Source organism: Stenella coeruleoalba, assembly GCF_951394435.1.
Source record: "Stenella coeruleoalba genome assembly, chromosome: 11".
Lineage (NCBI taxonomy): Eukaryota > Metazoa > Chordata > Mammalia > Artiodactyla > Delphinidae > Stenella > Stenella coeruleoalba.
The window spans coordinates 6,283,150-6,309,718 of NC_137157.1; the positions used below are offsets into that span (position 1 = coordinate 6,283,150).

The following is a 26,569-nucleotide window of genomic DNA, read 5'->3' on the forward strand; positions in this document are numbered from 1 at the left end:
TCATACCGCTCTACCTCCCACTATCAGGCTCGATCCCGACCCCTCGCAACCTCATTTCTGGGCCCTGAAGGTTGCAAGGCTCCCGGGGGTGGACGACTGACTCCTCGTTGGATCTCAGCGCCAGGCGTAGCAGGCCACCGGCATAGAGGTGTAGAGACCGGCAGGGAAAGTCTGACCCCGGAAGCAGTCGCGGCGCTGGCAAGGCCGCGTCTTCGGTTGCCAGCGCGCCGCCCCGGAAGTAGAGCCGGTCCGCGCCGGGTAGCGGTTCGCGTCCTCCTCTGAGCGCCGAGTGGGGTTGGAGGCGGGGCCGGGCCGCGGCGCTGGGCCGCCGTGCTCCGCGCTTCTGGGCGCTCCTCCGCGCTGTGCGCCCACAGGTGAGACCCCGCCGCCGAGGCCGCCGCCTCCGGGGACCGAGGGTGTGGCCGTGCTCGGTGGGCGAGTGCGCATGCGCGAACGATTGTGGGCCCTGGTCTACGGGTCCGGGAAGGTGCGGTTTAGATGTTGCTCGCTGGACTCGCGTTCCCCGGGAAGCCTGCGCTGACCACTGTGCCCCTCTTCCTCCTCCGAGTTCCTATGACTTAACTTGTGCCGCTCGATCCTTGTAATTGCATTCTTCTTATTATTGGTTATCCCAGAATTTCATTGTTCCTAGGCTTTTTCATTCATTTGCAATCTGTATTGTTCCTATTGGCATCTTGCAGGGCGCGGTGTACCTGTGGCTAGAGCTCTGGACAGGAGACAGGAGATAAGTGTTCCCCGCCCTGCTCACCTCTCTCTGGGGGACTGTTTTCCCATCATTAGACGGGGTGGGGTGGTGGTAGTCATACACCCCTAGAGTAGCTGTGGCATTACAGGGGATTCATTCTAGACCTAAAAGTCTCTTGTCGTTGTAAGCCGTTTGGAGGTTTGCAAAGCGGTTCTTTGTTCAGGAAATATTTAATGAGCACATTTGGGTGCTGGGTTGTGACAGTACAAAAAGATTGGCCCTGCCCTGCACTCAGGGAGTTACAGGCACTGGTAAACAGGTACGTGGAGCATGGGGGTGAGGACACGGGCAGGGCAACACAGCTGCGACTGAATGCTGCACGGCACTGATGTGAAGTCATTTATATTGTTACTTTATTTAAAGATGGCTCTTTTTTGCCTTTTCAAAAAAGACTTAACTAGCTGGAAAAGAATGCAAGTGTCCTAGGATCCTGGCCTAGCTGGGACTTTATTTTTTCTTTTTTTGCGGTACGCGGGCCTCTCACTGTTGTGGCCTCTCCCGTTGCGTAGCACAGGCTCCGGACGCGCAGGCTCAGCGGCCATGGCTCACGGGCCCAGCCGCTCCGCGGCATATGGGATCTTCCCGGACCGGGGGCACGAACCCGTGTCCCCTGCATCGGCAGGCGGACTCTCAACCACTGCGCCACGAGGGAAGCCCAGCTGGGACTTTATTGAAACTGATAGTGATCAAAGTGGGGTAGGGGGATGAGGGCAGAGACTGCTCCCATTTTCCGATGGCTGGACCCAGAAGAGTGAAGTGACTCCCATGAGGGTGAGTCCCCCGCCCTCCGCTGTTTCTCCTCAGAGGTTGTTCTAACTTTTGTCTGGGAGTAGTCATTACTCCAGGAGGTAAAAGGCCTCTTGGCAGAGCTCTGTCCTCCTGGGGTTGTAGGCACAGAGATTTCCCAAGATGTTCCCTCGCTCGGTGGAAATCAGCTAACCTCCCGGCCTCCTATTTCTCACCAGGGTAAAGCTGTGGAAGTGTTTATGGGTGATGGTTTCCTGGGTCTCCCCCTTGGGACTTACAGCCCCTATAGGGCTGGGCTGCGCCTACTTCACTGCTTGGCACAAACAGTGCTTGTTTGACTGTGTGTGTGGAGGGAATTCACGTCTTTATTTTTGTTAATTCGTCACGTATTGGTTGAGAGCCTGCTATTGCTAGGCACTGTTCTGGGTGCTGGGATTCAGCAGGAGATAACGTGGCACAGCACTGCTGCTCGCAATGTGCCGTATCTGTGTCAGACAGACAGTCACCAAGGAACCAAATACATGAACTAGACCAGGTCTTTTCTTTTTAAAAATAATTAATTAATTAATTAATTTTTGCCTGCGTTGGGTCTTTGCTGCTGCGCGCAGGCTTTCTCTAGTTGCGGCGAGCGGGGGCTACTCTTCGTTGAGCTGCGCGGGCTTCTCATCGCGGTGGCTTCTCTTGTTGCGGAGCACAGGCTCTAGGCGTGCGGGCTTCAGTAGCTGTGGCGCATGGGCTCCATAGTTGTGGCTCGTGGGCTCTAGAGCGCAGGCTCAGTAGTTGTGGCACACGGGCTTGGTTGCTCCGCGGTATGTGGGATCTTCCTGGACCAGGATCGAACCCGTGTCCTCTGCATTGGCAGGCGGATTCTTAACCACTGCACCACCAGGGAAGTCCCTTTTTAAAAAAATTAAATTAAATTATTTATTATTTATTTATTTTTGGCTGTGCCAGGTCTTCGTTGCATGCAGCACACGGGATCTTTGTTGCAGCATATGGACTTCTTAGTTGTGGCAGGCATGCGGGATCTAGTTCCCTGACCAGGGATCGAACCCGGGCACCCTGCATTGGGAGCATGGAGTCTTACCCACTGGACCACCAGGGAAGTCTCATAGGCCAGGTCTTTTCAAACTTGCACTTGCATAAGAATCGCCTGAGAGCTTGTTAAGACACAGATTCCTGGGCCCCGCTCCCAAAGAGTCTGAATGTGTACACTCTTGTGTGTGCATGGGGGGAGCTGGAAGATTTGTATTTCTAACGAGCTCCAGGTTGTGATGCGGATGCTGCTGGTCCGCGGACCATGCTTTGAGTTGGCGCCGACTAAACAACTGTGTACAACGTGAGCACCACGGAGAAGTAAAGCGACAGCTCTGTAAAGGGGGAGGAGTGAGATTGGGAAGCCCAGTCTGAGGAGCTGACCTTGGAGAAAGGGCCAGATGTGGGGGAAGAGCAAAGCCTTAAGACTGGATGCCGCTTGGCGGGTGTGGGGAGCTGAAAGAGGCTGGTGTCTGGAGAGGGAAGACAGGTGGAAAGGGCGCTGGGAGACAAGGCCCGAGAGGCATGGGGGTCCCGGGTCACGCTGGGCCAGCCTTGCAGGCCATGGGTGGACTGCTAGGTTTATTCTCAGTGCAGTGGGAAGCCGCTGCAGGCTTATGAAAGGAGTGACAAGATCTGCTTTGTGTCTGAAAAGATTGGTCTGCTGCTGGGTAGGGAATGTGTTGCCATGGGGTGAGAATGGGGCCAAGGAAGCCAGTTGTGGCCTGGGTTGTGGGGATGCTGGGGAGAGACACAGACGGATCCGGAATTTTCTGGGGGTGGAGCGGGCGTGATTTGCTGCTGGACTGGACTGATGGTTACTTCCTCCCCAGGACTGAGATTGGATTTTGTTAGGTTGTTAAAGCACTTTTCCACTGGGGCTGCCGCTGGTTGAACGCGTCTCTTGCCTTCGCTGGATCAGGACTGTCCAGGAGCACCTGGTCCCGGGTGGCTTTCCGTCTCCCGTCACCCGCCTGGCACGGAGTGGCTGTCGGTGCCCAGTGGATGGATGAGAAACTACACTATCGGTGGCCCGGACGCCCAGGGATGTCCCGGCGGAAACCTGTTCTCAGGCTTGTGAAGATCCTGCCCACTTGCCCCAGGAGTGGGACCCACGGCGTTCTGGAAATAACCAGCAACTGTCTGGTTTTAGGATGGCTTTCCGAGGCTGACATGCCGCAGGCAGTGTCAGCCCACTCTGACTTCAAGCTGTGAGCAGCATGAGGACCAGCACGTCACTCTCTGCTTTTCCTGATTAGGTTTTTATGATGCTCAGTTTGAAAGTAGCTGACCCTGTGGCTTAAAATTCTGAGGTGTCAGTTCATATGAACCAGTAGAGAGGTAATGTGTCAAGTTCATCACATAATACCGCTAATTCCACTTTTTTTTTTCTTTTCTATTTTAGGAGGAAGCCACAGGAAAACAATCTGACATCAGGTATTTATCTATTTACCTGATAAATAGATAAGGCTTAGTGTTTCCTAGGGTTGGGAAGGCGTCAGCCCTGGCTTCCGTAATGTGGGGATGGGCCAGCTGGTTCCTTAGTCTGTTCTACAGATGATACCTGAGCCCCCTCATTGTGCCTGGCCCTGGCTGGGTGCTGGGGGGCCCACCCCCTGCCCTGTGGGGTCAATGACGCCTGACAAGGGGGATGCATGTAATGACGGTTGACACCCCGTGTGGGAGGGAGACTGTGCGGGTGGCCACGGCAGCAGTCTCTGCTCTGCCTCTTGCTTTCCAAGCCCCACATTCCCGTCTGTAAGTGGGGAGAGTACCTGCCTGCCGGCCTCAGGTGAGCCGTAACTATGTACCCAGTAGAGAAGGATCTACACACACACCACCCAGCCCGGGGCCTGATGCATCCTGGTGTTCGGGGAGTGGTAGCTGTTGTTTCAGCGATGATAGAAATGATAGAAATACGTACTCACTTACTGTGTAAGGGCGGGGCCTGGCAAGCCCGCCGGGAGGAGGAGCTGGAAAGGAGGCGCGTGCGGAGCCGAAATCAGGGGCAGCTTCAGGGTGAAGCTCTTTCTGCCTGATGCACTCGTTTCAAACCCAGTTGACGGTCTGGAGAACCTGCTGTGTGCCAGGTCCACGCCCACCTGACCTTGCAGTAATCCCAGCAGCACCGCCCAGGAGCTGTCACTTTCTTTCTTTTTTTTTTTTTTTTTTAACATTTTTATTGGAGTATAATTGCTTTACAATGGTGTGGTATTTTCTGCTTTGTAACTGAGTGAGTCAGTTCTTTCCCATTTATTTCACTGGGGAGGCTGAGGCCCGGGGAGGACTTGCCAGGATCCGCAGCGGAGGCTCCATGGCTCAGATGCGTCTCTAACCGAGCTGGGTCTCTAAGCCTCGGGTGTGGAGGGAACTGCCCTCCCTCCTTTGGCTCTTCCCAAGGCTGCCTTTTCATCTGCTCTCAGTGGCGGTTTCCACATTGATTTGGTGCATTTCTGAAAAGAGGTTCTTTTAAAGGAGAGGGGGCCTTCCTTCATCTTTTCCTTTTTTAACCGTAAATGTCTCTCTTGTCTTCTTGCTCAGCGCTTTACTGTGTGCTCTGTTCCCCAAATATATATACGTAAACCTCCTTATGGGTGTACATTTCTTATTCTTCGTTTTTCCCTAGTGTTTAGGATGGTTGTCTCTTGTATTAGTTTCCTAGGTCTGCGGTATCAAAGTGCCCCAAACTGGGTGGCGCAGTGAGGCCAGAAGCCTGAAATCAAGGTGTTGGCAGAGCCGTGCTCTCTCTGAAGATTCTAGGGGAGGGTTCCTTGCGGCTTCCAGCTTCTGGGAGCCCTGGGCATTGCTTGGCTTGTTGCAGCCTTACCTCCGATCTCTGCCTCCATCTGCACATGGCTGCCTTCCCTCTGTCTGTCTGTCCGTTCTTGTGTCTTCACAAGGCGTTCCCTGCCTGTGTGTCTGTGTCCAGCTTTCCATCTCATAAGAGTACCTGTCATTGGATTAAGGCTGACCCGAATGACCTCATCGTAACTGCAAAGACCATACTTCGACCAAATAAGGTCATGTTTACAGGTACCCGGGTTAGTACTTCAATGTATCTTTTCAGGGGCACAGTTCCACCCATAACATTTTCAGGGAAGCAATGAGTCGGGTTCCAAGGACCCAGCCTTGAGGACTTGTCCATCAGTCACTCACACAACAAGCAGTCATTTTTTGCGTCTCATGTGCTGAAGGGCTGGAGATAATGGGGTCGGGCAAATGGACTGTAGGGTTCGCTTCAAATGCTCCCCTTTAAATCTAGAATCAGTGGGTTGAGAGGGAAACGGGTGACTACGAGAGTCCCTCGCCTCACACGTTTATGGAAGGAACATACATAAAGAACTGAAATGCAAGTTGGGAAGTTCTGAGTGCCCGCAAGGATGGCAGGAAGGGTCTGCAGGGGGTCCCGAGGAGGGAAACACTAATTCCAGTGAAGGTGATGAGAATGGCCCCCTGGGGGAAGTGGCCTTTGAACTGTGCCCCGCGTGGTTGGTGGAGCTGGATAAAGAGCGGTGGAGAGAGACGTTAGGATGGAGGGACAGCGCGGGCACAGGTTCGCGGGCGAGCACATGAGCACGGAGCAGCAGAGGGGGGTGCGTTCAGCCAGAGCAAGGGCTGCGTGAAGTGAAGGGGTGGCCTGGCAGCTTGGGAAGGTCAGCGGGAGCCAATAAGTAATTAATTCAGAAGTACTTATCACGACAAGAGAGGAACCCAAGGCATCCTCCGTTGGGCACTTAAACAGAAGACGCCATCCACTGAATGTTCTGGTTAGTTACCATTTGGCTGTATTCATAAACTGTTAGAACACCTCTTGATCTTGTGCTGTGTACATTTCTCTGTGTATTAATGTTTTTTCTCATTTTTAATATTTTGGCTGCATGGCATGTGGGATCTTAGTTCCCCAACCAGGGGTCAAACCTGTGCCCCCTGCATTGGAAGCATGGAGTCTTAACCACTGGACTGCCAGGGAAATCCCTAATTATTTTTTCTTTTTAATTTATTTTTGGCTGCATTGAGTCTTAGTTGTAGCATGTGGGCTCTTCTTTGCGGCGCATGGGCTCTGTAGTTTGTGGCACATGGGTTCTCTAGTTGAGGCGCGCGAGCTCAGTAGTTGCAGTGCACGGGCTTAGTTGCCCTGCGGCATGTGGATCTTAGTTCCCCGACCAGGGATCGAACCTGCATCCCCTGCCTTGGAAGGTGGATTCTTAACCAGTGGACCACCAGGGAAGTTCCCCTAATTTTTTTTCCCCTAATTTTTAAAAAATTTTATTGAAGTGTAGTTGATTTACGATGTTGTGTTAAATTCTGCTGTACAGCAGTGTTTCAGTTATACGTGCATATATTCTTTTTCATATTTATTTCCAGTATGGCTTATCACAGGATATAGAATATATTTAGTTCCCTGTGCTATACAGTTGGACCTTGTTGTTTATCCATTCTATATATAGTAGTTTGCATCTGCTAATCCCAAACTCCCAATCCTTCCCTACCCTACCCTGTCTCCCTTGGCAACCACAAGTCTGTTCTCTATGTCTGTGAGTCTGTTTCTGTTTCATAGATATGTTCATTTGTGTCATATTTTAGATTCCACATATAACTGATATCATATGATATCTGTCTTTCTCTTTCTGACTTACTTGGCTTAGTATAATAACCTCTAGGTCCATCCATGCTGCTTCAAATGGCATTATTTCATTCTTTTTTATGGCTGAGTAATATTCCGTTGTATATACATACCACATCTTCCTTATCCATTTATCTGTTGGTAGATATTTAAGTTGTTTCCATGTCTTGGCTATTGTAAATAGTACTGCTATGAACATTGGGGTGCATGTGTCTTTTCAAATTATATTAGTTTTCTCCAGATATATGCCCAGGAGTGGGATTGCAGGATCATATGGCAGCTCTGTTTTTAGTTTTTTGAGGAACCACCATACTGTTTTCCATAGTGGCTGCACCAACTTACATTCCCACCGACAGCGTAGGAGGGTTCCCTTTTCTCCACACCCTCTCCAACATTTGTTATTTGTAGACTTTTTGATAATGGCCGTTCTGACTGGTGTGAGGTGTTACCTCATTGTAGTTTTGATTTGCATTTCTCTAGTAATTAGCAATGATGAGCATCTTTTCTTGTGCCTGTTGGCCATCTGCGTGTCTTCTTTGGGGAAATGTCTATTTAGGTCTTCTGCCCATTTTTTGATTGGGTTTTTTTTGTTGTTATTGACTTGTATGAGCTCTTTGTATATTTTGGAAATTAAGCATTTGTCAGTTGCATCATTTGCAAACATTTTCTCCCAGTCCATAGGTTGTCTTTTCATTTTGTTTATGGTTTCCTTTGCTGTGCAAAAGCTTATGTTTGATTAGGTCCCATCTGTTTATTCTTGCTTTTATTTCTATTGCCTTGGGAGACTGACCTAAGAAAACTGGTACAATTTATGTCAGAGAATGTTTTGCCTATGTTCTCTTCTAGGAGTTTTTTGGTGTCATGTCTTATATTTAAGTCTTTAAGCCATTTTGAGTTTATTTTTGTGTGTAGTGTGAGGGTGTGTTCTAACTTCAGTGATTTTCATGAGGCTGTCCAGCTTTCTCAACACCACTTGCTGAAGAGACTGTCTTCTGCATTGTATATCCTTGCTTCCTTTGTCAAAGATTAATTGACCATATGTATGTGGGTTTATTTCTGGGCTCTCTAATCTTTTTTTTTTTAATACATTTATTTTTTTATTTTTGGCTGCGTTGGGTCTTCGTTGCTGCACGTGGGCTTTTCTCTAGTTGCAGTGAGCGGGGGCTACTCTTCGTTGTGGTGCACAGGCTTCTCACTGCAGTGGCTTCTCTTGTTGCGGAGCACGGGCTCTAGGCACACGGGCTTCGGTAGTTGTGGCTCGCGGGCTCTAGAGCGCAGGCTCAGTAGTTGTGGCGCACAGGCTTAGTTGCTCCGTGGCATGTGGGCTCTTCCCAGATCAGGGCTCGAACCCGCGTCCCCTGCACTGGCAGGCAGATTCTTAACCACTGCGCCACCAGGGAAGTTCCTGGGCCCTCTATTCTATTCCATTGATCCCTATGTCTGTTTTTGTGCCAATCATTTGTGTATTTTATTTTAGGTAAGAATCCGAGTCAAAATTTGGTGAAACTGAAGAGAAATTGGATGTTCCCGGTGGCTCCATAAGTACCTATGGTAGGTCCGGGCTGAGATGTTTTCCTTGGTGACCACTTGTCCACACGGCAGGTGGAGGGTGCAGGGGGCCGAGAGGAAGCCTACCCTTCTCGGAGGCTCCATTTCCTGCTCAGTAAAGTGGAGGTGAGAATATTTGCCCCATCGGCCTTACTGGGTTTAGGAGTGTACCCTTGGAAGTATTTTCAGACTATTTTATGACTGAAGTGCAGCACACGTATAAACCATGGCCTTTATCATTATTCTGTGTTGTTGCTCTTACTTCTGCGTCTTCTCCAGGTGGGAGCTGTGGCGGGAGTGAGGTCGCCCAGTGAGACTGGCGCTTGAAGTGCAGGCTGTGGGTTGTGGTGTAGGCGCTACCTGGCTCGGGGGTGATTCTCACCGAAATCCTGTGTCTGCAGTTGGACTCTAGGGGGCAGAGTACGAGCAGGATTGGTCAGGGATGCAGGGCTGTTCAGACTGAAATCAAATACAGGCCGACCTCAGAGATAACTGCAGATTCCAGTCCAGACCACCGCAGTGAAGCGAATTATCGCAAGAAGGCAAGTCACATGAGTTTTTTGGTTTCCCACTGGATTTAAAAGTTATCTTTACACTGTACTGCAGACTGTATTGGGCGTTAGCAACTTGTCTAAAAGAGGTACATGCCTTAACTAAATACTTTATTGCTAAAAAATGGTAGGCATCACCTGCGCCTTCAGTGAGTTATAGTAGTAACACCAAAGATCACTAGATCACAGATCACCGTAGCACACATATAATAATGAAAAAGTGTGAAATATTACAAGAATATTGTGACACAGAGACACGAAGTGAGCAAATACTGTTGGAAAAATGGTGCCGACAGACTTGCTCGATGCAAGGTTGCCACAAAACTTCAATTTGTAACACACGCAGTATGTGCAAATCACCGGTGGTGAAAAAGTAAACTCCCCTCAGCAGTCAGCCTGGACAGTGCAAGAGGGTGTGAGGCGTGCGGGGTTTGCTCCGGTACAGACACGAGTTACCGGCACGCGGGGACTCGGCTTCTGTGGTGCTTCTGCCATCATTTCCGTGTGGTGGCTGCTGACCTGCACGTGGGTCATGACCGATCAGTCAGCAACCTTAGTGGCTGTCACGTGGCACTTAGAGCTTGCAGAGAGCGGTCCATTTATTCCTCGCTTTGACGCTGGGGGCGTTGTCATCATCCTGATGAAGGCCAAGTTCACAGAGGGAAGGGCTGGGCTGTGTGGAAAGAGGTTTAGCGTAGGGTCACCCTAGGTTTGGCTCAAGCCACCATCAGTCCCTTTGGTCTGTTCTTACACAGGCTCTTAACCTTTGAGCCTCAGCGTCCTCCTCTGAAAACCGGGGATAATGACAATCGTATGAGATGCTTCCTGAGTGCTTCCTTACGTGCCAGGCACCGTTCTCGGTGCTTTACGTGTGTTCCCACATTTACTTCTCACTCCAGCCTATGACATGGATAGAGACTGTTGTTATCCCCATGTTACAGAGGGGGAAACAAGTTCGGAGAGGTTAAGTAACTTGCCCAAAGTCACACAGCTCGTGAGCGGTGGAGCTGGGCCTCAAACCCAAGCTCCGGGACCTATGCTTGACCACAGTCCCGCCTCGATGATACTACCCGCCTTGCTGGGCAACACGAGGAGGGAGTGGGCTGATGCTGGGTGGAAGCACCCCGAGCTCCGCCTGGTGGATTCTATCATGAGAGTGTCTTCTCTTTTCCTCTCCCAAGCAACACATACCTGGGTCCCCATCTCTACGTCCCATGCCTTTTCTGCCCGGTTAAGTTGCCCCAAACGTGAAGCTGTTATAAGTCCATGGGGGAGGTGCCTCCTTTCATAAAAGGCCCTCGAGGCTCCTCAGGTCCCCCGGCTTTCAAGCCCAGTTTTTCACAGAAGCCCTTCCTGAAAGCCCTTCACCTGCTGTGAAGAGGTACACAGAAGCGTAACAAATGCAGCCATCTCAGGTCGGCGCTGGGGTGGGAGCCTGGAATCCTGGGCTGCCCCAGCAGTTTGAAAATGAGAATTCAAAGGAGGAAACAAGTCCAGAAACTTTCTCAAAGTCACATGGTGGTACTGACAGGCCTGTGACCACAGTCACTCATTCTCTCTGAAGTGATCATTTGCTGCATGCCAGGCACGGTGCCAGGCCCTGGGTGCAAAGCAGTGACAAAGAAAGCCAGCTCCTGCCCTCTAGCAAGGACAGAACTGCAGGGTGCCAAGGGGCTGCGTAGCTGGTCTGGAGAGTCAGAGAGGCTTTGTGGAGGAAGTGACATTCACTTATGCTGGCAGACTGGTGGGCGGTCGCTTGGCCAGGCAGAGCAGGGCGGAGTGCTGCAGGCAGAGCATGTGCCAAGGCCCTGAGGTAGAAGAGGAGGTGGGCAGAGAAGTCCAATGTGGCAGGAACAGCGGGTGAGGGAGAAGGTGGCACAAGATGTACCTGGAAAAGCAGGTGAGGGCCAGGGGGCTGCGTATTTTAAGTACAGTGAGAGCCACGTTGCTTGTTCACCAGGATTGATGTGGTGAGACAAACACTTAATGTCACCCACAGTTAGGGACTTCCCTGGTGGTCCAGTGGCTAAGACTCCATGCTCCCAAAGCAGGGGACCCGGGTTTGATCCCTGGTCGGGGAAACTAGATCCCACATACATGCCGCAACTAAAAAGATCCCGCGTGTTGCAACTGAGACCTGATGCAGCCAAAATAAATAAACAAATAGATAGATATTAAAAAAGATCACCCACAGTTAAAGAGAGTGAATTGGTGAAGCGAATCCGGAAGCAGCAGGGAGATAGGCAGAACTTGAGGGGACGGGGGGTGCCCAGACTGGGGTGAGTACTCGCACCCACCCGTCAGAAGCCAGCTCCAGGATCCCTGCTCAGGGCAGCCTCCCCGCTGCCTCCGCTCTCACAGTGGTGCCTGTCCTCGTGCCTGTCCTCGTGGTTCCAGTCACAGCTGCCATTCGGCGTGTGTTGCCGTTATTTCCCGCTTAACGAGGATTCTCAGTCTCAGCACACCTGGCCTTTGGGGCTGGATGCTTTGTTGGCGGGGGCCGGCGGGGGGCATACTGTACGTCGGAGGGCGTTGAGCAGGATCCCTACCTCTGCTCCCAGATGCCAGAAGCATCCCTCACCCCCAGTGCTGGCAAGCGAAGTGCTGCAGGCATTGCCGGATGTCCCCCGGGGGTGAGCTGCCCTGGCTGAGAGCCACTGTGGGGAGGACTGAGCTGGGGGTGGGGGACGTCTGCTCGCCTCGTGTAGAGGACTCCTTTGGGCGAAGGGACATGAGCTGTTAAGTTTCATGGCTCCGATAAGGTGATCTCTTCCAGGATTATGGCAGGAAAAGTGAAATGGGTCACTGATATCGAGAAGTCGGTGCTGATAAATAACTTTGAAAAGAGAGGATGGGTCCAAGTGACAGAAAACGAGGACTGGAATTTTTACTGGTAAGTATAAACCAGGGTTTGGTTGTCTTCCAGAGCCCGTTTATCAGCGCGGTTAATCCCATACCGGCGCACGACTGTCCTGTGCAGGCGCCCCCACGCCATCGTGCCGCCCCCCCTTACACTTCGCTCATCCGGGCCCTTCGTGCGCGCGGGGAGAAGGCCCTGGGTTAGTAAACGTGGTGGAGCGTCCCCTGCTCCTGGTTATCAGGAGGTCCCGGGATGTCTCAGCACGGCTGAGTGTGGTTACACGGCAGTGGGAATTTGGGTGAGAAACCAGAGCCCCACCCGCCTCCAGTTCGTGCTGGTCACAGTGGTGCCCTGTTGCCTGGCACCTCGGGGTGCGCTGGGGAGGTCAGCATCCTGTGGGGTGCTGTGGGGAGGAGATTGGGGAAAGGGCTGTGGGGAGGGCTCGGGGCTTCCTTTCACCTCCCTCCCGTTAGGCCAAGAGGGTGCCGGCTGGACTGACTGAGAAACCGCAGAAATGCGTGAGGCTGGAAAAGCAGTGTGTGGGCCCTGAGTCCCGGGTGGTACCACCCAGCTAGGAGCCTGGAGGCTTCCTAGACTCCTCTCCTCGCCTCTCACTTCCTCAGGGTGAGGTCCTGTGTCCTCCTTGGTCCAGGCCTGGTCTGCTCCCTCCCTCGGGGCGGCCTCCACATCCCTGCTGGGTTCCTCAGCTAAACATTTGGCTGACCCTGTGCAGCTCCTGGGTCCAGAGCACTGCAGTGAACCTTTGAGGGGGCAGGGGGCCAGTGGGGGCACACGTCGGGGTCGGCAGGGGCTTTGTCACCCTGTACATCCCCCGCCCCGGACTCACTCTCCCTGCCGCCACCTTGAGAGACGTTACTCGGCTTCTCTCAGCCACTTCCCTTCCCTGCTCCTCCCCTGGTCCCCGCCGGTGCAGCGGGCTGCGCGTTTTCCCCTGTTGACCCGCTGCTGAAACGGTCTTTCTTTTCCGTCTGTGTACGTGCTACGCTTTCTATGCCTCCTCAGCCCCCCATTTGGAGACGCAGTGCATCCAGGGGTTACATGTCCAGACCCTGGAGCCAGAGCCACGCGTGGCTTCAGCCCTGGCTCTTCCGCTGCCGTCTGTGTGGCTGTTAGCAGAGGACTTGGCCTCTCTCTGCAAATACCGTTGTTTGAGGTTCCAAGGAAGCAGTGAAGCACAGAACTCGGGGCAGCGCCTGGCGCATGGCGGGCGCCCCATCAGCATGTGCTGCCACTGTCCTTTGTGCACCAGCACACCTGCCCTGGAAGCCACCTCTGCCTCTCGCGCCCTCCCAGGCTGCTCTATTCAGGTGCCGTGGCAGCAAATGCTGAGTGCCGTGATTTGTGATTTCCCAGCCTGTCCCCTCTTCCAGTGTCACTGTGAACCCCTGGAGAATGAGGACCTGGCCTGGCTTATGTCAGCATCCCCGGAGCCTGGCCGGGCCTGGGCACAGAGTAGGCAGCACCCAGCCTCCAGCTGCAGCGGTGGATGGAGAGGTGACCCTAGCTTTGCTCCTGGCAGCAGTGAAGTCACCTGCCCTTTAAACTGCAACCTGGGAACTCCCTGGCGGTCCAGTGGTTAGGACTCTGCGCGTTCACTGCCGAGGGCCTGGGTTCGATCCCTGGTTGGGAAACTAAGATCCCACAAGCCAGGCAGCATGGCCAATAAACAAACAAACAAACAAACTGCAACCTGATTTCCCTTCAGGAGTGTGGACTGCAGAGAGGAAGGGTGTTTATGGAGTAGTTCAGTGACTGTGTATGGTTTAGTGTCAAGTTTACGTTCTTTCTTCTCAAAGGTAAAGTGAAATCCTTTATCCAGAGCCCTGTTTCATGGGAGCTCTGAAAAGAAGGCTGAACAGGACAGTATTTTGTACTTGCTGTTTGGTGTCCCACTGCCCAGTGCTGTGGGGCCCAGCAGAACTCAGCGCGTTCTTTCGGCTTCTCTGGGCAGGGGGTCACATGCCAGGGATGGGGGTGGGGGGGTGGGGATTTGAATGCTTGCTTCTTCATGCCGAGAAGCGTTTTGGAGCTTTTCTTAACCAACAAGAGAATGACGGAGAAGAAAAGAGCTAAACAGTATGATAAGTTTGGATATTTGAGATATCTTGAGAGCTCATGCTTTAAGCACTAAGTGTCCTGTCGGGTCTTAAAAATTGGTTAGGGAAGAATATTGGAAACAACTAAACATTAACTGGTTGGGGAAAGGTGAATAGATTAACCAAGTGGATTACGGTACAGCCATTGAAATAATTGCGATGATTATAAAGCAGTTTGGGAAACTGAATAACAGTAAGTGTGAAGAAAAACATATTACAAAATTGTATTTGTATTCTGATAACAACTATGCGAAAACAGCTTGCATGTGGGCAGGAAGTAGAAGGAGTGAGAAACAGGTAAACACTGGCTCTCCTGGAGGGGGTGTATGGGTTATCCATTGCCGAACTGATGGTGAGTAACAAACACCACAAACTTAGGGGCCTGAAACAACAACCACTTTTTGCTGCACAGGAGTTTGTGGGTTTGGCTGAGCGGTTCTTTTGGTCTGGCAGAACTTCACTCACACATCTGCTGTCACCTGGTGGGTCATCTGAGGCTTGGCTGGTCTAGGATGCCCTTGGCTAGGACGACAGGGGCTTCTCTCCACAAATCTCTCACATCCCTCCAACCGGCTAGCCTGGGCTCGTGGTGGTGTCGGGGGCCCAAGAGGGAGGTGGCAGCTCTCAAGGCCTTTCGGGGCTAGTCTCAGAAATGGCACACCATCACTCTGCCCTTCTTTTTGGCCAAAGAAAGGCATTAGGTCAGCCCCAGTTCAAGGGGAAATATATTTCACCTCCCGATGGGAGTTGAGGGGTGGACAGTTGGGACCCTTTTTACAATCAGGCTACACAGTAGGTGAACATTTATTTATAACAAAGGGTCCTTTGTTCCTTGGAGAGATGCCTGATGCTGGGCCTCAGGAAGAATTGTACAAGGTGAGCTTGGAATAGCTTGTCTTAAGGGAAAGCGAGGACGTCGTCGAGGCCTGCTGGATTCAGGTTAATAAAACTCAGGAGACAGCTTGCAGAGTTCCTTCTGCCCCAAATAGGGACACCTAGAGCTTCCGTAAGAATAATGACAGCAGACTGAAACTCATGAATCATGTTTGAATCTATGAGTTCATAAAAATGCCCCCCAAAAGAACTGAAATGGAACAAAACCCCACATAATTTGTGGCACGTTAAAATGGCCACAGAGTTTTTGACACCACTTCCTTCTGCAGATGGGGTCTTCGTTCCCCTCCTCCTGACCTTGGGTGGGCTCTGTGATTGCTTTGGCCAGTGGGATGCAGTCAGTGTGATCCAGTCAGTGTGATCCAGGCCTTAAGAAACCAGCAGCTTCCTCCTCCTGTGTGGGAACCCCCTGCGGGAGCCCTGAGCTGCCACGTGAGAAGCCTGCCCGTCCCGGGGCCGTTGTGCTGGAGAAGTTGCAGCTGCACCCACCTTCCAGCCATGCCTGCCAAGGTGCCGGATGTGGAAGAAGCCTTCTCGGGGCCCCCAGACCAGCCGGCTGAATCCCACCCAGCGACCTCAGTGCTGCCTGGGGCAGAGCGCTCTGCTGAGCCCTGCCCAAATTCTTGACCCACAAAACCTCGAGATATCATAAAATGGTGGTTGTCTTAAGTAGCTAACGTTGGGTAATTCGTGTTGCAGTGATAGGTTCCCAGAACACAGCTCACCACACGTCTGCGGGTGGTAGGGAACCAGCTCACTATTTTGAAAACTGGTAAAGGGAAAGAGTCACACACTTACTCAGTCTTCCCTGTACGAACCATTCATGGGTTACCTAAATTGTTAACGAAGGGGAGTTTCTCCTTGTAGAAATATTCCTGCCGATAAATGAAGGCGGAATGAAAAAGGAGAATTTCACTGTTTTGCAACCCCTCATGGCCTAAGGATCTACACCTGTGCAGGATGGAGGCCGCTGACCACAGGACAATAGGACACTTAAGTGTGGCTGGTCCAGACAGAGACGTATGTGCCGGAGTGTGACGTACGCTCACGTTTTAGTACGAAGAAACAAATGTAAAATTCCTCATCACAAATTTTTATGTTGGTAATTTGTTGAAATGATAATATTTTGGATATATTAGGTTAAATAAGATACATTAAAATTACTTTCACCTCTTTCATTTAACTTTTTTTGGCTGCGTTGGGTCTTCGTTGCTGCACGCGGGCTTTCTCTAGTTGCGGCAAGCGGGGGCTACTCTTTGTTGCGGTGCTCAGGCTTCTCATTGTGGTGGCTTCTCTTGTTGCGGAGCACAGGCTCTAGGTGTGCGGGCTTCAGTAGTTGTGGCACGCGGGCTCAGTAGTTGTGGTGCATGGACTTAGTTGCTCCACGGCATGTGGGATCTTCCCGGACCAGGGATCGAACCCGTGTCCCCTGCATTGGCAGGCAGATTCCCAACCACTGTGTCACTAAGGAAGTCCCCCTTTAACTTTTGTTTTAATGTGACTACTAGAAAATTCACTATGTGACTCAGCTGTGGGTCACATTTTCTGTTGGGCAGTGCAGCTGATTAGTCACTGACATCCCGAAGGGAGAGGCTCTCCGGCTGGATGCCACCCTGGGACGCAGCTCTGCCCCCATCAGCCTGCAGCTCATCAGACCTCTAGGTCTGACTCCCAACTTACAGGAAGTACAGGGCCCTGGGCAGCATGATAAATAAGGAAGCTGTGAGAACCCCTACAGAACAGATACCCGGTGTCTTCAACAAATAAATTGCCTAGAAAAAAATTAAGGAGGGGTGGGGGAGAATGTATAGATTTAAAGAGATGTGTGAGAGAGAGAACAACTAATCAGAAGGCCTGGCCCTTATTTGCAAAAGTTGTAAAAAAATATTTATCAGACAACTGGGGAGATTTGAACACTGAGTAATATTTGATGATATTTAGGAATTACTGCTCCTGGGATTTCCCTGGCGGTCCAGCGGTTAAGACTCTGCGCTTCCACTGCAGGGGGCGCAGGTTCGATCCCTGGTTTGGGAACTAAGATCCTGCAAGCTGCGTGGTGCAGGAAAAAAAAAAAAATGGAATTGGCTGCGCTCCTTTTTTTTTTAAGTTGTGATAACAGTGTAAAATAGCATATCATATAATATAAAAAGGAGTCCTTAACTGTTAGAGATTCTAACAGGAATAATTTGGATGAAATGATATGGTATCTGGGAAGTGCCTCAAAACAAGCCAGTGCTGTGAGGTACAGGCAAAGCAAGGCTGGCCTCGCGGTGACTGTTGAAGCTGGATTACGGGCTTCTGTTACACTTTTCTCTATACTTCTTCGGGTGTTTGAGCTTTCCCATAATAAACAGTGTTGTTGTTTTTTTTTTAATCCTTTTAATCCTTTTGTTCTAATGATTATGGAATCAAAAGAAACCCTCTGGTTGGTGCTATGCGGAGGGGGCGGGTTGGGGGCAGGGAGTACAGAGAGGACCTTGCCTTGTCTTGTGACTCCAGGACTCCCTTGTGGGTGCCAGCCCTTCTGTCCTTCCTGCTTCTCTGGGGGTGGCTAGGGAAGTCAGACAGGTGTGGCAGGGAGACTGGCTTTCTTAGAGGATGAGAAGGAATCTATTTCTCTTTCAACTCTCATTTCACTGGGGGCTTCGCGGTTTAGCTGGCCTGTCAGGGGTCTCTCCAAGAATATCACATGCCAACTCAGGGTCCTTAAATAACCCCTGTTTTTTTGTTGTTTTTAATTTTTTGGGTTTGCCACGTGACTTGCGGGATCTTAGTTCCTGACCAGGGATGGAACCTGCACCGCTTGCAGTTGAAGCACGGACTCTTAACCACTGGACCACCAGGGAAGTCCGTGGGGTTTTGGTTTTAGGGGGTCCCTGTCCTTCCTGACTTTGGGTGCAGATATTGAGTCAATGAGTTTCCTGACTTCAGAGTCTGACTTTCATTAGTTGGGTATCAAAATCAATGTTATCATTAACTGATAAACATTTATTGAGCATCTACTCTGTGCCAGAGAGTACAACCAATCAGGGCAGAGTCAAAACAGCCCCTGCCTCAGATAGTTGAGGTACAGTCAGCGGACACACAGCCTGCTGCTGTGGGCCAGGCACCTGGCTCGGTGCCGGGCTGGGGACAGGTAAGCTCTGAGGGAGCGTGCTTCCTGGTCAGGAGTCCCCGGGCTTTAATGACACCCGCCTCCACATGGACACATTCTGAGCTTCTGTCCTGCACATCCCTTCTGTGCTTCTCTTTCAGGATGAGTGTGCAAACCATCCGCAATGTTTTTAGTGTCGAGACTGGCTACCGGCTCTCAGATGACCAAATAGTCAACCATTTCCCGAACCACTATGAACTGACGCGGAAGGATCTGATGGTGAAAAACATCAAGAGATACAGGAAAGAGCTGGAGAAGGAAGGGAGTCCTTTGGCAGAGAAGGACGAAAGTGGGAAATACCTCTACCTGGGTTTGTGTCCTTTCCACCGGCCTCACGTTTTAAATAGATAGTGGAGTATTCTCCAGTGGCACAAGACCGCGAGATGGTGACTGTTGGCTTTGAGGGATGAACGTGTTTGTGGGCACCTCTTTCATTCCAGGCATCTCCAGAATTGGGGGAGGGGGCTCCACTTGGAATCTGAGTTTGTGTGAGTGCCTTGGGAATGTGCACAGGAGGTGGTGGGCGTGGGGGACACTCCCTGAGTTACAGACTGCCAGGAGGGACCATTACTGTGTCCAGCAATGCCTGGGGAGCACAGTGCGTCCCTGCCCCGTCTGGTGAGAAAAGCTGGGCTGTTGGGTAATTTCAGAATCCCTTTAGCACACGTGGGGAAAAGTACATAAGTGACCTCTCTGGGCCTCGTTTCCTAATCTGATAAATGGGAATGATAACAATACCTATCTTACAGTTTACTTTGGGGATTAAATGATACAGATTTGTAAAGTACTTAGCACACAGCTAAAAGAGAAAACTCATTACAGGCAGACCTCAGAGGTATGGTGGGTTCAGTTCCAGACCACCAAAATAAAGCAAATTACCACAATGGGACTTCGCTGGTGGTCCAGTGGTTAGGACTCCACGCTTCCACTGTCAGGGGCCCGGGTTCGATCCCTGGTCAGGGAACTATGATCCTGCAAACTGCATGGTGTGGCCCCAAATAAATAAGTAAACAAATAAAAAGAATGAAGTTTTAAAATAAAATAAAGCGAATACCGCAATAAAAGCAAGCCACATGAAATTTTTTGGTTTCCCACTGCATGTAAAAGTTATCCTTACACTAAACTGTAGTCTGTCAAGTGTACAATAGCATTATGTCTTAAAAAAAAGTCAATGTACATACCTTAATTACTTAATTAATTATATTTTTGGCGACATTGGGTCTTTGTTGCTGCATGTGGGCTTTCTCTAGTTGCGGCGAGCAGGGGCTACTCTTTGTTGCGGTTTTCAGGCCTCTCATCGTGGTGGCTTCTCTTGTTGTGGAGCATGGGCTCTAGGCGCACGGGCTTCAGTAGTTGTGGCACGTGGGCTCAGTAGTTGCGGCTCAGTAGTTGTGGCGCACGAGCTTAGTTGCTCCACGGCATGTGGGATCTTCCCGGACCAGGGATTGAACCCGTGTCCCCTGCATTGGCAGGCGGCTTCTTAACCACTGCGCCACCAGGGAAGTCCCGACATACCTTAATTTAAAAATACTTTATTGCTTAGAAATGTTAACCATCATCCGAGCCTTCAGTGAGTTGTAATTTTTTTGCAGTAGTAACATCAGAGATCACTGATTTCAGATAACCATAGCAAACATGATAATAATGAAAAAGTTTGAAATACTGTGAGAATTACCAAAACGTGACACAGAAACACAAAGTGAACAAATGCTGTGGAAAAATGGTGCCGATTAACTTGCTCCACGCAGGGTTGCCACAAACCTTCAGTTTGTAAAAAATGCATTATCTGTGTAGCAAAATAAAACGAGGTTCGCCTGCGTTGTACCCGGATTGAACTGCAGAAGCCCTTGCCCTGTGAGATGCTGGGTGGGGGCATGAGGTAGCGAAACAGGCCCTGAAGAGGCAGTGGCAGCATCTTTCTGTCCGTGGCCCCCGGCGGGCTGGCTCACCGTTGTCCCCTCTCTGTTACCCTCAGACTTCGTCCCCGTCACCTACATGCTGCCTGCCGACTACAACCTGTTCGTGGAGGAGTTCAGGAAAAGCCCCTCTAGCACCTGGATCATGAAACCTTGTGGCAAAGCCCAGGGAAAGGGCATCTTTCTGATCAACAAGCTCTCGCAAATCAAAAAGTGGTCCCGGGACAGCAAAACGTCTTCGTAAGTGGGGGAGCCCGTTGCGTGTGCTTTGCCACGGGTGGAGGGGGGGCCCTTGCTTGCTTTTCCAGGTGTGCAGCATTTGTTCAGGTATACACGTGGCAGCAGGACAAGGCTCTGTGGCCACTGTAGCGTCACCAGTCGTAGAATCTCACCTGGGGATGGTGGGTAAACTGGCGTAAGGTCACAGGAGCAGGGAGCCTCGCTGGCCGCTCTCTGTCCTGAAAGCTGGGGGGAGACCCGTCCAGTCCTGGTGCTTCTGAGGTGGCGAAGCACATGCTTAACACCTGGGTGCCTGGGCTTGAACCCCTGTCTGACACTCACCACCTGAGTTTTGTTGTATAGACTCTTCGGTTCTTCATCCGGGTAAACTGGGGACACAAGTAGCACCAGCCTCACGGGGCCGAGGTGGGGATGGACCCGAGCGCCAGGCAGTGTGTGCGGTCAGCGTAGAGAAGACCTACGTGACCGTCAGTCAGGTCTCCTCTCTGGGTTGGGTGCCCCTCAGAACGGAGGACACCAGGAGGTTTACTCTAAGGCTCACTCTTTGCCTCTTCGAGGTCCTTAACTGCCGGGAAGTGCCTGGAGGCCACCATTGGTGCCATCCTTTCCGGGTGGGCCGATGGCTCCCCTGAATTCCCAGGAGTGGCAGGGATGCCTCCTTGTGTCCCGCATTTAAGTCTGACTGCATGATGCCAGCACCCGGGGGTTCCTCTGTGGATACCCCCCACCCTCGTTTTCTCCCCGTGAACTGGCCTCTCACTTAATGAGAGGCAGCAAGCTTGTCACCAGCCGACTAAAGACTTCTGGTCTTTTTTTTTTAATTTATTTTATTGAAGTACAGTTGATTTGCAATGCTGTGTTCATTTCTGCTGTACAGCAAAGTGATTCAGTTATACATATATAGATTCTTTTTTGTATTCTTTTCCATTATGGTTTATCACAGGATATTTGAATATATCTCCCTGTGTTGTACAGGAGGACCTTGTTGTTTATCCATCCTATGTATAACAGTTTGCAACTGTTAACCCCAAACTCCCAATCCATCCCTCCCTGACCCCCTCCCCCTTGGCAACCAGAAGTGTGTTCTCTATGAGACCTCTGGTCTTTGCATCTAACCTCGACTTTGACATGCCCAGGTTCATGACTCAGTCTACCAAGGAAGCCTACGTGATCTCTCTGTACATTAACAACCCATTACTAATCGGCGGCAGGAAGTTTGACCTGCGCTTGTATGTTCTGGTGTCTACGTACCGCCCACTGCGCTGCTACATGTAAGAGCCGGAGTTTTGTTTCCATTTCTTTAGACTGAGTTTTGGGAATTCCCTGGTGGTCCAGTGGTTAGGACTTGGCTTCCACTGCGGGGGGCCCGGGTTCGATTCCTGGTTGGGGAGCTAAGATTCCCACATAATGCGTGCTGTGGCAAAAAAAAAAAAGACCGTGCTTTGACACGATACTTCCTACTCCTCGGAGACCTTGCAAGGGTTGGTGGAACTCCCTGTACGCGTAGTGCCTGGCATGTGATCCATGTTGAGTAAGGCAGTAACTTTGACACGAATGTGAATCTTTAAAACAAAAAGCAACTCTTTTACCCTTACAAAGATACTCAGAGAAAGAAGCCAGACACAGAAGGCCACAGGTTGTTCAATTCCGTTTATATGACGCACCCAGAAGAGGCAAAACTGTAGAAATAGAAAGTAGATTAGTGTTTGCCCAACACCAGGGTTGGGAAGTGACTACTGACGGTCGCAGAGTTTCTTTCTGGGGTGATGCAGATGTAACATTGACTGTGGTGATGGTTGCACGACTCTGAATATACCAAACACCGTTGAGTTGGACACTTCATGTGGATGAGTCATATGGCGCGTAAATTATATCTTAATAAAGCTATTATGTAAAAAGAACCATAAAAAATGACAAAGCAGCTGTTCAAAAAGTTTAAAACAAAAAGCAGCTCTTTTAAGAGAAAAAAAGTGTTATATTTTGTCTACGCTTGTCCTCAGAGTGTTGAACTCATCTGGATTCCCACTTAGGTATAAACTTGGATTTTGCCGCTTTTGCACCGTAAAATACACCCCGAGTACCAGTGAGCTGGACAACATGTTTGTTCATCTCACCAACGTTGCCATTCAGAAACACGGGGTAAGTGTTTCTTTTCCCTTGAGCTTAAGGAAATGGACTGATTTTATGGGTTTCTTTGTTTTTCTATTTGCAGGAGGGGTTGGGTGGGTACAGGAGTTGAATTTAAGATGCCCTGGCACTGATGAGGATTTTGTGGGTTTCTTCATTTTTCTATTTGCAGGAGAGGGTGGGTTGGTATAAGAGTTGTATTTAAGATGCTCTGGCACTGATTGGGAGGGGGAACCCCAAATATCCAGTGTGCTTGTCCCACGGGGGGTGGGGCATTTGGAGAAAGTCCCGCATTCAAGTAGTTCTGGGACCTTGGGCAACTTAATTGACTCTTGGAGCCTGGGTCTCTCGAGTTGTAAGAGGAGATAATATTATTACCTTGTGGGGCTTGTGGGAGGATTATATGAGAGAACCTGTGCTTGGTCATTCAGTTAAAGACCAGGTACTGAGCATCTGTCTGGGTTGGTCCCATGATGAGGGCTACAATTATGGGCAAAAACTTCCTTCACCCCTACTCTCATGGAGCCTAGAGCCTGTGGGGGGAAGGCAGTCATCAAATAATCACACTGCAACTGAGATGCGCGTTCTGCAGGTAGAGATGCAGGCCTGGAGGAGCTTGGAATGAAGGGGCCTGTAGTCCAGGTGGTCGGAGGCCGCTGCGCACAAGTGGCCTTGAGCAGAGAGCTGAAGTCTGAGCGGGGGTTCCCTGGGTGGAGGAGTGGAAAGAGCATTCTAGCAGAGGGCACAGCACGTGCCAAGGCCCCGTGACAGGAAGGAGCATCGCAGGAGCTGAAAGGAGTTGGGGCAGCTGGAGCCCCCATGCAAGGCGGGTAGAGTGAGAGGGCCCTGTAGAGGCCAGCGGGGGCCGGGACACAGGACGTGGTAGGTTCTGTGCAGGCTTTGGGGCTATAATCCAGTCCTGGCGAACAAGGCCTGAAGGTCTCATTTCTATAGGAAAGACTCTTCTATTTGGGTCTTGCTTGAATGGAAGCCTGAATACCCTAGTCTTTTTATCATTTGAATAGAAAGAGGGTAAATATTGATAGAAAACAAGCTTTTCTGAGTAAACTACTGAAAGGTTTGGTTAGACCAGCTTGGGCCCAATCCCGTGCCCATCACTTAACCTCTGGGTGACTTGGGCAAGTCACCCAGCCTCCCTCTCAAACAGGAGCCCTGGTTTTTACCGTCCTGGTCGTGGCAACTGGCTTCCCTGTGGGGCTGACCCCAGTTCACCTGCCCCTCGGGTTTTCCTGCGAGCAAAGTGAGAGAGCGTTGCCGTTACGGTGCTCACAGCTAGAGGGGAAGGGGTGACTCAGCCAAGGCCTTACTCGTAAGAATTTGGGGAAATGGTCTCTCAGGTGACACAGCACAGAACTTGTCAGCCATTTGGGGACGCCACACCCTTCATAACCAAGTAGCACATTTTGTGAAGTCTGGGCAGGGGTGGGAAATGACAGTGACCGACCTCCAGTCCCGTTGGTGCCCTGAGGACAGGGCATGATGTGCTGGCCTGTTAAGCCGCCTCACCCTGGGGGGGCCAGACTGAAGTTGGGAGGGTCCCATCTGATGAGCCTTCTCAGGACATCAAACACGAGGTCACTATTTCCATCACTAAGGAAAAGAAACCATTTTATTTATTTATTTTTTTTTGAATTTTATTATATTTATTTTTTTATACAGCAGGTTATTAGTTATCCATTTTATACATATTAGTGTATATATGTCAATCCCAATCTCCCAATTCATCGCACGAATTGACCTATTTTCTTTTGTCAGTTTTTCACCTATATATGTTGAGGCTTTCTTATTAGGTATATAAAAATACAAAATTGTTATATCTTTCTTTATTATTATGAAGTAACCCTATTTATCTCTAACAATACTTACTACCTTATGGTCTAGTTTCCCTGAAAACAATATAACTATACCGGGTTTCCTTTGCTTAGCATTTGAATGGTATTATATATAGTATTTTTTTTTTTAACATCTTTATTGGAGTATAATTGCTTTACAATGGTATGTTAGTTTCAGCTTCACAACAAAATGAATCAGTTATATATATACGTATATTCCCATATCTCTTCCCGCTTGCGTCTCCCTCCCTCCCACCCTCCCTATCCCACCCCTCCAGGCGGTCACAAAGCACCGAGCTGATCTCCCTGTGCTATGTGGCTGCTTCCCACTAGCTATCTACCTTACGTTTGGTAGTGTATATATGTCCATGCCTCTTTATCGCTTTGTCACCGTTTACCCTTCCCCCTCCCCATAGCCTCAAGTCCATTCTCTAGTAAGTCTGTGTCTTTATTCCTGTTTCACCCCTAGGTTTTTCATGACATTTTTTTTTTCTTAAATTCCATATATATGTGTTAGCATAAAAGACAGAAGGAGAGAGCTGAGGCTGTCTTCAGCCTGGCATCTCTGCGTGCACCGGAAGCAGCAGTGCTCTCCACGTTCTTCCTATTTCTAAATGCTTCGCTTTTTAATGTAAGAAACAGGTTACTCCGAGAAACGTCCGTTTCACCCTTGAATGAAAGCTTCAGCATTGCGTAGAGAATAGATGTTATATTGAACACAGAAATGCTGTGGACCGGTGGATCTGCTTGTCCACTGAGGGCCCCTGGGGGCAGAGCACCACCCTGCACTCTTGGGCAGGATGATGAGACACATCCCTGCCCTCAGGAAGCTCAGAGTCCAGCCAGAGGGGCAGATTGCAAAGGACTGAGTGTCAGGAAAGGTCAGGAGACCTCAGTGCTGCCTTGAGAGTGCGGGAGTGGGGTTTGGGGCCTGCCAGGAGGCTGGCTTAACCACGACTGCTGGCGGGTTTCCCAGGGTGCAGGGTGGGTCCTGAAATGCGCAGTGTTTGCACGTTGATAGGAGAAAAATGTTCTGAGATAACTCTGATAAAATAACTTTCCTACTGCCAAAAAGCAGGCGCTTTTTGTATCATTACTTTGTATCTATACTTTTTTTTTTTTTTTTTTTGCGGTACGCGGGCCTCTCACTGCTGTGGCCTCTCCCGTTGCGGAGCACAGGCTTCGGACGCGCAGGCTCAGCGGCCATGGCTCACGGGCCCAGCCGCTCCGCGGCACGAACCTGTGTCCCCTGCATCGGCAGGCGGACTCTCAACCACTGCACCACCAGGGAAGCCCTGTATCTATACTTTTTATATTTATGCACGTGTAAGACAATGTTTTGCATAAAGTGTACACTTTATGCCTCTGGAACTTTTTTTTTAAGTAAACAAATTTTTCTTGATAGTAAAAAGAATCTGTATATAGGAAAATAAAAGGTATTGCTGGACAGTTAGCCTAGTTTTTCCTATAATTTATTTTAGGGCTACAGTCCTTTTTTTTTAGGGATACAAACACCAAATAATATATTTGAGAGCCTGTTTGAGGTGAACAAGCTTGGGCACCTCATCTTTTGAGGCATTTTAGTAAGAACTGACATGTAAAAGGAATTTGTCTCTGACCTTGAAAAGATGCTTTTAAAGATATGGATAATTCTTGGCTTTTATGTGTAAACAGAGTCTGCTTTGAGTTTGTTCCTTGTTAGGCTGATTTTGTTTTAGTTCACAGTTACCAACTTTCTACTTAGAAAATGAAATCTCCGTCTCATAACTTTCTAATACACGTCAGTATTTTCTAGCGTTTTGCCTCCAAAGGGGCAGTGTGTGGAGAATTAATGTTCAGAGTCAGAGAAGTAGAAAGAGCACTGAACTGGCATTGGAAACCCTGGGCTAAGGTCCCAGCTCTGTCACAGCCAGGATGAAAGCTTGGGCAAGTAACGGGGCCTCTCTGAGCCCGAGTCTCTCAGACAGCTGGGATGCTGTGAGGGAGGTTCACGTGTGGGTCTCTTAAACCATCGTGCCCGGGGCACGGTGTGTCCCAGGTTGGCTTCTCCAGGAAACAGAGGCAGAGATGAGCGTGCAGGAGGTTTACTGGGGCACGATGTCAGGGGCAACGCCAGGAGTTGGGGGGAGCCGGATCG

General features: G+C 50.3%; 1 protein-coding gene across 6 annotated transcripts in view; it reads left to right on the forward strand.

Annotated features, from left to right (window-relative positions):
- The first annotated feature begins 242 nt into the window (after positions 1-242).
- Positions 243-26,569, forward strand: part of TTLL1 (TTL family tubulin polyglutamylase complex subunit L1) — a 38,975-nt gene continuing 12,648 nt past the window's right edge. The window contains exons 1-8 of one of the 6 annotated variants that reach the window (XM_079938055.1): positions 243-374; positions 3,954-3,985; positions 8,650-8,846; positions 12,048-12,164; positions 18,398-18,606; positions 20,272-20,452; positions 21,589-21,723; positions 22,483-22,591. In XM_079938055.1, coding sequence (XP_079794181.1) covers positions 8,740-8,846; positions 12,048-12,164; positions 18,398-18,606; positions 20,272-20,452; positions 21,589-21,723; positions 22,483-22,591 — 858 coding nt within the window. In that variant the 5' untranslated portion in view covers positions 243-374; positions 3,954-3,985; positions 8,650-8,739. Of the gene's footprint in view, positions 375-1,521; positions 1,538-3,953; positions 3,986-8,649; positions 8,847-12,033; positions 12,165-17,916; positions 17,990-18,397; positions 18,607-20,271; positions 20,453-21,588; positions 21,724-22,482; positions 22,592-26,569 lie in introns of those variants that run through there. The other 5 variants (XM_079938056.1, XM_079938058.1, XM_079938060.1 and 2 more) reach the window with 5 other exon arrangements.